Below are 10,637 nucleotides of genomic sequence, written 5' to 3'. Positions count from 1 at the left end.
TTGCGACTCGCACACTCGCGACCAACGGAACGACACAACAAAGTATGTGATACATGTTTGTGCGTGTGATCCATAAACAGTTCAAAACCGTTGGTAATCTCTTGTAATGGTGAATCGTTATAATCTATGCCAGTAAATAATAACATACACAGAATTCATGCAGCCACAAGTTTAAATGATAAAGCGGAAGTATGGAATTTACTTCTATATAAAGTACATATACAAAAGCTATGATTTCCTAAAAATATAATTGATTTTACTGAAAGTACAAAGCTACGTCCTCCCATACTTCCGATTTGTCATATACAGCACACACTTAAATCGACATTGGTATAATATATAGCGTTAGGAAATTGGCACTCATTTTGTTAAGTATATATATTTCGCACATTATCACTTCGGCGCACTCAAACATATTTGCACGTGTTACACTAAAATACGAGTGCAATAATGCTACGGCTACAAATATTTAATTCTAGCTACAATTGTACTTTTAAAGGCACAGAACGGTCGCGAGTGTTGAGACGTAACGCGCACTGGGTTTCGGAAAATACATATAAAAAGCCAGGGTTGCCGGGTGGGATCTTGAAAATTTACATTAATCGTATCACCTTCTTGCCACATTTTTGGCTAGAATACACGACTCTGAAAACTTCTAGATTATAATACATATACTCTAAAAAATCTTTCACAAAAGTTACATGATTTTATTAATACAAGTACTATATCACTAGTCCCTTGCCGCTAACCCGCCCAGTGCGCGTGTCTCCGGCCACCCCTCACTACTGCGGACACTCAATTCCCAGAGTCACTCAATACGTCACAGAACGCGGGTCCCGGGACCCTACACCACTTGCTTCTAAGGCCACTTCACTTGCAGAGCGCAAACACTAATCCTCCAGAGCTGCAATGTCACTAAAGTCTTTCAATCCCTAGGGTATTCCACGAGTAGCTAGGGCGATTCACGTTAGAACCGCTAATTCGCACCACTAGAGCTAGATCCTTCTAGAGCGGGGTCCATCACCACTTGAGCAGGATCCTTAGTGGGATCCCACCACCAGTAGAGCGGGATCCGACACATTTAGAGCGGGATCCGTATCTCTAGAGCGCCCCGCACTCAGGATCCGGGACCCCAACCGTGCTAGGGTCAGCAGAGCCGCCAGAGGCAGCAGAGCGAGCGCTAGCAGAGCACGGCGCGGTCCTGCGTGGCGCGCATGCGCAGGCACGGCGCGGGGCACGCGCACGCACACGCTCCGCACTCGCCGTGAGCGTGGGCGTGAGCGTGGGTGTGAGCGTGAGCGTGAGCGTGAGCGTGCGGCAGCTTGGCGGGCTTCTCGTAGTCGGGCTGGAACTTCTTGCACAGCGCGAGCACGGACGGCGGCGGCGGGTGGGATTTACGCGACACCTGGAAACATAAACAAAATTATAATTAGTATGTAATGTAAGTGACGTAAGTCATGAAAATAATTATCATATTTTATTTTGTATGTTACATTATAGAAATATATTGTAATAAAAAAAGTAATTTAGTGATATTAATGTATGTTTAAATTATACTGTGATTCTTCGACTACTATCGATACGAAAGTCAAATATTTGGAATAGTGAATAGGGTAACATGTGATTAATTCGTTACATTGAATTTTACCAATAAATGACAAATATTAAACATAGTATTAAACAATATAAGTGAAGCCCACCTTAGGTGTGGAAGGCGCGTCGGGGAAGGGCGGCGAGGCGTCCCGCGCGTGCTTCAGCGGCTTGTCGCGCTCCTCCTCCTCGCGGCACTCCGACGGCGCCGCTACATCAGGCTCTGCAACTGTTATGTAAACTATTCGTTTTATAATTGTTTCATTTCAATTACTATATGATTTATGACTATTCGTATGCGATTTGTGTGCAGATCCGGCTCGAAGGACCATGTTAAAAAGTGAAATTCGTTAGCTATAAATATTATAAAAGATTTTGGGCTCATCAGTGGATGTTTTAAACTCTTTCAGTCTTTAGCTGATGATGAAAATGATTTAAATTTTTCTGAAATTGGGGACAGTGATAAATTATAGTCTAAATTAACCACACATTATATAACAATTGCATACAAAAGTTGCTCACCTTTATCCTCATGCGTGCCATTGGTCGTGCCGTTGCATTTACTAACACCATTATGTCCGTTGACTCCATTTACACCATTGATTCCATTTACTCCGTTGATTCCGTTCACTCCGTTGATCCCGTTGACGTGCACTTCGTCTCTGGGGTGGCACGTGACGTCATCGGTGACGTCATCGTCGTCGGAGCCGAGCTCGGACGCGCCGAAGCCGAGGCCGACGATCGCGCGCGGAATGTCCGCGTCGTCTTTCAACCAGGGGTGCTCCAGGCACTCTTCCACTGTAAGACGACCCCTGGAATCGAGAAAGATTAGCATTAATTCAATAATAAGTGCAGTGTTGCGATGTACGGGTAAACAATAACTTTATATCTCAATTATGCTGTGTGTATATAATTTGGTTGGCATTTTACCGCAACATGTGTTATTGTTCTATGTTAAATTGGGTATAATTAGTCAAAATTGTCAGCTGTAGTGTGCACCCTTTTAATAAGAAAATATCTGCTAATTTTACCGTTACAACTTATTTAACCGTCTTTATGAAATATAAAAGTAAAAAGGTACAATATTTATTTATAACTCATATACATAATTATATTGATGAACATACAAAAATAAGTTTAGTGTATTGAGTGGTCTATGTGTAACAAAATCATAATATTTACACGCTCTTACATTATTTTAACAAATTTACTTGACTAATTTAAACATTAGCTTCTATTTCACTCTAGATCTATTACAGTTAACAATAAACCCACTCACTTTGGATCAACAACTAACATCTCCCTAATACCGACACTGACTGAACAGATTATTCAGAATCCCACTCACTTTGGATCAACCACAAGCGTCTCCCTGATGAACTGCACGGCGCGCTGCGAGACGCCGCGGAACAGCTCCGGCGGGAAGCTCAGCTGGCACTGCGCGATGTTCAGGTACGTCTCCTGCTTGGTGTCGCCCGCGAACGGCGAGTAGCCGCTCAGCAGCACGTACGCGAGCACGCCCACCGACCAGATGTCCGCTGCTAGGGACAGCGGCTCGTACGAGAGGATCTCTGGTGCTGGAATGGACAATGTAAACTAGGTTATTGGTGGTTTAGGTAACAATTTACATTGAAGAATTTGGTGTTGTATGGCGACAAGTAAGGGTTAAGTTATTGGTAGTAGTTAGATGGAGATTTCGAATCTCGATACTGAAAAGGAATGAAAAAGTGTGTTAATGAATTATGCAAGTTCAAAAGCTCTGTATGGTTATCCGTGTTTGAACATGCCGTGCTTACAAATACAGAAAAACTTTTTATTAAAAATTACGTGATGGTAAAACTTTTCTGTAGTTTTAGAAGGCTGGTAGATAAACATTAACTAATTGTTACAAATTATTAAGAAATGAAATCAGTTATGCCTCATGTAAGGACGTCTATCACATCAGTCCTTTTAAATTCAAAATATTACGATGTTATTAAGCCAACTGCTACGCTAACTGAAACTATTTGAATTGCCTATTCATATACTGTTGTACTTGCATCTGCTATACTCCCAAAAACTCACCGACATAATCCCTCGTGCCCAATATCTCCCGCACGTGCGCGCCCGGCTGGATCGCGCGGCTGATACCAAAGTCGCATATGACCAGCTCCTCGCCGCCCGCGGAGAGCAGCAGGTTCTGCGGCTTCAGGTCGAGGTGGGCCACGCGGCGCGCGTGTAAGTGAGCGAGGCCCTCTAGCGCGTGCCGCAGGGCTCTTCGTGCCGCGCCTTCTGTCAGCCGCTCTTCTTCGTCGAGCAGGCGCTGCAGCTCGCCGCCCGCGCACAGCTCCAGCACTATGGCAACTTCTGAACGAGTCTCGTATACCTGGAATTGAGTTGATAGAGGGGTTAGGACGTTTGTTGAATTGTCAACTTTATTGTACTATAAATCGATTATGAGCCGGGATTCAATCCTGTCTTCTTCACCTTACATAGCTCTGACCGCTAAGAAAAGCATGATCTTACTTTAGAAATGGATTTTTTAATTTTTACTTAACGTTTATCTACGTTCTAAATGTTAAAAATTACGAATCATCAAAGTCTTCACCAACGCGCTCAATCAATATTCTACTTTTTAATACTTGTCAATTCATATTATCTAGTAGTTAAATCTCAGCATAAATAATTACAAAAGGTCACGCTCAATGCCACGTGTTTGCGGTTGAAATCCGTAATAAAATACAATAATATGTAGGTGTAAAGGAATCTCCGCGTTATATAAATACAATGATATGATAAAAGGATTAAAATACGTGTATTCGCACGTGACAGCCAGGCGACAATGAGATTACGCGGGGTGATGGACATTTAATTTAATTTCGTCGTAAAAATACTCATACATAAACCTTCTGGCGCATTTTATGAAGGATTATTATCTTTATTAAATTCGACGCACATATTGATTGGTAGGCATGATTTGGAAATCGTTAATTCTACCATCCGCGTGGCCCCGTCATTGAGGCGGCTGGACGGATCACGGAACACATTGGGGTTTTGGTCGGTAAAAAAAAAGGCGTGATTTAGAAATCAAATTTCGCATGACGACTTATCAATGATAGTCTGTTGTAGTCGAAATTTTACGTCATCGAAAAATGGAATTGACAAAATCCAAAGCTAATTACTTAACTACATTTGTAAAACCTTTCAAAATGGTAAGCGATCATCAACGACCAACATCATTTGCGGAGGACCCTTGTAAATGCTCATTTTAAGGGAAGGTATAAGAAAAATATGCCTGATACGGATACGATTACTTGATACAAATGTGGATCCACCAAAATAAACTTTTTTAGTGAAACTTCACTTCAAAAAAGAAGCTCTCACCTCGTGTAATCGTACAACGCGCGTGCAATCAGCGCACAGCGCTAGCACGGCCACCTCGTGGTGTATCTCGCGCGTCGTGTCCGCGGCGCGCCGCCGCTTGCGTATGAACTTCGCCGCATACTCCTCGCCGGAGACCAGGTGACGGATCTTGCGGACCGATGCGAATTTACCCCTGGAAAGAGAAATGTTACATGATTAATAAAAGCCAATATACATTTAAGAGTAGTTAGAAAACGAGAAATAGTATATTGAAGCCTAATAAAGACAACCTCGAAAAAGATCAGAGTCAATGCAATGTAATTCAATGCGTATTATCTTTTATAGTATCTAAGGGTTTTATAGGCAATCTAAAAAAAAACTCAAACAGCTATAAATAATTAAATATGTAATAACTTAACATGAAAGTAAGTAGCAAAGCCGTAATTAGTAGACATTATTTCATAATTCAAATTAATTAACGACCACTGAAGACGATGGCACGGTATCGTAAAATATATGACTCGTTGCCAAATGGAGAGTCGCATAAACAAGCCGGTAACATCGTCAAGTTAATGAGCAATAATATCTCCGCATAATTTAGTTTTATTACGCGTAGGTACTATTTCAGTTCGCCAGGTGACGTGCATATATCTCGGCATTAATCAGGGAGGACTCGCGGACAGTAAACAACTCGTCGCATGCGGTGGCTTCCCGAGAAATCCCAGCAATGTGTAACAGCTTGTAATTGGGCAATTTCATTAAGACGACAAACTCGCGATAAACATCTCAGGGCAGGCCGTTTGTGGAGCGTTTGTCACGATAATTGCTCGCTCGCATGACGCGTATACGCGCAGCGCAGGACATGTGAATCGTTAACCCGTCTAGGATATAGCGCCTGGAGAATTATTTTCGGGCAAACAAATTCTTCAGTTTGCTCGCAAGATTATCAATCTTGTGCATCTTATTTCCTCTGCATTCAATGTGTTCATTTGATCCTTCACCTTAGTTTATTTTATCAATAATGATCTAACATTAAATCGTAAAATTGGTGTACAGTAACCAATTTTATTGCCTAGCACAAAATTCAGTCTAGTCCATTTAACATAGCCCATACATAGATATTAACCGCCCCAGACACCAGACCTTCACAAAAACAACACACAAGTAAAAAGCAGACGTTTAAAATGTTTCCAGCTATTATCTAATCGTTTAACGCGGCGCGTACGCGTTTCGCCACGGTTGTCTGAAGCCGGGCTAGTTTCACGGTGAGCTCCAAGTAGAGCTATAGAGGATAAACGCGCACTTTCGTCGCAAACTCGCAATTAGCGGCCGGCGCCAGTAACCAACCTGTCAGCGGCCGCGAGCGATGAGATATGGGAACGAATCGTACAAAGGCGGCTCTTTAGCTTTTGTGTTTAGAGAAATGAGAATATTATCTTAGTTTAAATGACTATGTTAGGGAAGCTTGGTGTTGCCTCGTTGGGAATAAGTGTTATCATTTTACATCGCATCTGTAGTCTGTACCAGTGATCGATTTTCAATATGCACTCATTATTTCGTTCTTTTTTTTTATTTTTATAACAGAAAGTAAAGAAATATCTATAAGCATTAATTTCAAAACAATCCAGAACTCGTCTCTCGCCGCCCACACCGAAACTAAGACATTCATCACTACCATAATAACCACAATACCTACGTGTGAAATGAATCAAATTGTCGGGGATTAAAATTGTAATAGCCACTCTCGAGAAATAAAATTGCACCCACAAGAGATACCTAATCAATAGCCGCGTCCAGACCGGCTGAGCGCGGCTCGCGAGCCGCGCTCAGACTTCCTGCTCGCGAGCCGTGGCACCAGAGCTATTTGTGAAAAGTTCCGAGCCGCGCTCGCGAGCAAAGGTGAGCCGGTTTGAGCATTCAGTTTATCTCCGTATAACGATGGAAAACCACGTTTTATTAGCTGCTGCGGCGCTTGTGTTGTCTGGATATATCATAAAAAAAAGAAAAAAGAAACAAAAAATCTGGATTAAAAAATTGTACCAAAACCGAAACCAATACGGTAACAGTTTGTTAAAGGAACAGGAACTCGCTTGTTTTTATTTAAATGATCTGGATCTTTCGAATCCCATAACATTTTGAAGCTTCCGTAAAGTTGTATTAGGTAAGCGAATACTGTCTTCTTTATCCATTTTTTATTCTGGCTCGCGAGCGTCGTTTTGTCCGTCCACACCGGGCGAGCAGCTCAGACTGAGCCGCCTTTGAGCATCGCCAAAAACCGACAACGCATGGCTCGGGGCTGAGCGGCGCTCGGCCGAGCCAACGTGCGCCCGAGGAAGCCCGAGCGCCGTCCACACCGGCCGAACTATTGGCTCGCGAGCGGGACTCGCGAGCCGCGCTCGGTCGGTCTGGACGCGGCTAATGGTCATAGCATAAATTTTCTTTGCAAATTTCATTCAAAAAAGGCGTATATAATTGTTGTGTCGATTGTCGGGATGATGTACCACCAACGCACACTATAAACAAGTTTTTTGATAATAGGTTCTCAAATGTCGATATGGTAAACTATAATCATGCAAATCGTATCATTTTTTCAAAAGATTTCTGTACCTTAATCTGAAGGACAGCTAAATTTATTATCATCTGTGAATCGTCTAACCAAAGCCTAGTTTTTTCTTATTTTTCTACCGCTAAGTCACAATTTTTTATCTCATTAGAATAAGTACCTATAGCAACATAGAAGGCCAGAACCAGGTTTACGGGCGACAATCATAAACTGCGCAATTCGGACGCCCACCAAGCGATCATCAAGAATTAATAATGAGCATATACTAATTTATTCAGTGGGCAAGAGACCTTCCTTTGACTCGAAACACCGCTACTAGTTTGAAATGTTATCATTCCAAATTTATACGCCTTTACTTTGAAATCGTTAAAAATTCCAAGTTATTTCATGGCCCCGTATCCCAGAACCTCTTTAAATCTACACGAAATTCATGGAACGGCGCCTCATTATTATATACTAGATTTCCGCCCGCGGCTTCGCCCGCATTTTCAAAGGAAAACCCGCATAGTTCCGTTTCGTGGGATTTCCGGGATAAAACCTATCCTATGTGTTAATCCAAGTTACCCTCTATATGTGTGCTAAATTTCATTGTAATTGGTTCAGTAGTTTTTACGTGAAAGAGTAACAAACATCCATACATCCATACATCCATACATCCACACATCCACACATCCATACAAACTTTCGCCTTTATAATAGTATTAAGATTAAGATATTAAGATTAAGAAGATTTGGCTCAAACGTTCGTTTTTCTGAGTACGCCTAAACCCGTTTAAGTGATAAATAAAACTTACCATCTACGTATATATAATCATCCACTTAAAATCATTTTAGAGTCAGTCGTATAATAACAGAGCGTGCATCAGAGAAACATAATATTCCAATAATAATCAATCGATTACTATGCCATCGCTTCACATCATTAAAAGTCATCTACGATAAACTGAGGCATCGCGAGTGTCAGCCGATTAAGAAATTAATATAATTCCACTGGATCGATGGTGAAAGAGCTGCCTGTGTAGTTCCGAATCGATCGATATTATCGATAACGATCGTAATCGAGTTACAAACTGTCGACGGTTCAAGTTCATTGGTTACGCAACTCGGATGAAATTTACTTTATTGCGTCTAACTTTTATTAATTGGAAACAGCTTGAGTACCAGCAGAGCGGTTGTAAAGTCGTTAACCAATTGGTTTATGAATAAATAATACGTCATAGGGAAAATAGAATAAGGAATGCACTTAAGTTGCTTCCGTAAATGCTTGTCCACTACAACTCCTGTACGCTTGTTTGCTTTCATGGAAATTGTCCAACCATCGTCGAAATAGTCTGTAACCAGATTCCAGAATCAAATTTACTTTCAACCAAAACCTCCTCACCCACCTCAAACCTGGCCCCACACCTGAAACCGCCCTTCAAAATACTCGATCAATCGCTCAACAGATCGCTCCACCACCGATCGATCAACCCGTCGTCCGACGAGTCTCACTGTCAAGGGCGCGCATCGCTTGCGCAACGCTACGTCACGCGCTTGCTGGTGGCCTGAACCAATAGCACACTGCACAGGTTACTAAATAGTTACTTCCAATCACAGATACTATAAAACTCTTCCAATATATAATATGGTTAGTCGCAGTGTCAGCGGCCACGGTCACGCTGCCGTACCTGTTTGACTGGTCGACATTCGTCAACAGCAAATGAGTTATTTTCTTGTCATTTCATAATTGTCATTTCATTATGAGTTCATGTGTACTTGACAGTGCAGTTGAAAATAAACTTCGATTAAACTAGATACAGAAGTTGCGTATGCTTGTAGCCCTTGTAGGGTAAAGAACTAGACACTTAAAAAATTCAGGAGTTTCAATTCAACTAGTCAAAAAGAAAGAACGTTATTTTATTACTATCCTCATAAACTAAACAAGCCTGGAAGTTGCGTGTTTAAAATGGGTAGTATTTAAACGAGTGACTGTAAATTAAAGTTTTAGTTATCAAAAATAATTAATTGGGGTAACAGAATTACTAAGTGAGCGACTGACTGCGAGCGATGAAAAATTAATAGATCAGCAACTAACAAACATTAATTTGCGTTACATAAAATACAAAATGAGCAGCTTCATAATATTTGAGCGACCTAATATTAATTGTTTGAGTGACAAAATTACGTCTTGTATTATATTCATTATTTGGCATATGATTTATTTATAGGTACTGAGTGGCATTTTATCTTAATCGCGGTAATTTCGAATAGAAAAATCACTTTGAAAAATACTATAATGGACAGAGTAGGTACTATCAGTTCAATTTGTTTTTGAAAGTTTTATCAAATAACTATTTGAACAATTTATTCTAGAGTTTTTAGTCGCTCTAGATGAGCGTAATTTAGTCGCTCACTTAGTAATCTATTCGCTCAACTAGTAATTTAGTCGCTCATATAGTAATGTAATCACACAGTTAGAATTCTAATATATCAAATGGATTAATCACCATCCTCCTTTAGTGTACTCAATCTGTATTTAATTATCAACTAATATTCGTTGCTTGTTTAGTTTATTTGTCGATTACTCAAATTCATACCGCTCAAGTTATTAAATCAGTATCTCATAATCAGTCGCTCACTTTATTTTCAGTCGCTCGTTTTATTATTCCCCGTTTAAAATTGTTGTTCCAAAACGCCATTACAAAATTTACTAAAAAATGAACTCCGTTCCCATTAATCTTCATAATTTAAACATTTATCTTAAAATATAAAGAGTTTGTAGAGCACTACACCAATAATTCTTAAACACACATAGCGTCTCGACACATCCTCTCGCCACAAAAAGTCACAACACAAAATGTGACACCATGATGTATGCATACAATGGGCACAATTTACAAATTACAGCAGGACCGCTAGCGAAATTGTTTTATATGGAAAAATGAGTGTTTTATCAGACGCTCGCATATTCATCGACATGACGCCGTGTCGTAAATACTTGTTGGTGGTCGGTCAATTGATGGTAATGGCGACGCATTGTGGTAATGTGCCAAGTAATACGATTCCTATGCACGCTGTATGAAATGCATTTTGTCAAGGGCCGTGTGGAATTCTTCGTCGGAATAATATAATAAGAGTGAATAACGTAATGATATTCTATTCT

The 10,637-nt window shown here is 40.7% G+C and overlaps 1 protein-coding gene across 1 annotated transcript in view; it reads right to left on the bottom strand.

Moving 5' to 3' along the window:
• Positions 1-1,010: 1,010 nt before the first annotated feature.
• Drak (Death-associated protein kinase related) overlaps positions 1,011-10,637 on the bottom strand; it is a 181,880-nt gene continuing 172,253 nt past the window's right edge. The window contains exons 2-7 of the mRNA XM_090105196.1: positions 4,954-5,125; positions 3,655-3,955; positions 2,939-3,167; positions 2,113-2,402; positions 1,701-1,819; positions 1,011-1,405 (exon numbers count right to left, since the gene is read on the bottom strand). Of these exons, the coding sequence (XP_089961322.1) occupies positions 1,181-1,405; positions 1,701-1,819; positions 2,113-2,402; positions 2,939-3,167; positions 3,655-3,955; positions 4,954-5,125 (1,336 nt within the window). The 3' untranslated portion in view covers positions 1,011-1,180. The remainder of the gene's footprint in view (positions 1,406-1,700; positions 1,820-2,112; positions 2,403-2,938; positions 3,168-3,654; positions 3,956-4,953; positions 5,126-10,637) is intronic.

Source organism: Colias eurytheme, chromosome 9, assembly GCF_061535395.1.
Source record: "Colias eurytheme isolate Ceu_HAF_F1 chromosome 9, ilColEury1 Martin Lab GWU primary, whole genome shotgun sequence".
Lineage (NCBI taxonomy): Eukaryota > Metazoa > Arthropoda > Insecta > Lepidoptera > Pieridae > Colias > Colias eurytheme.
Note: the sequence above shows the minus strand (reverse complement) of the source record. Positions and strands in the feature narration are given on the sequence as shown.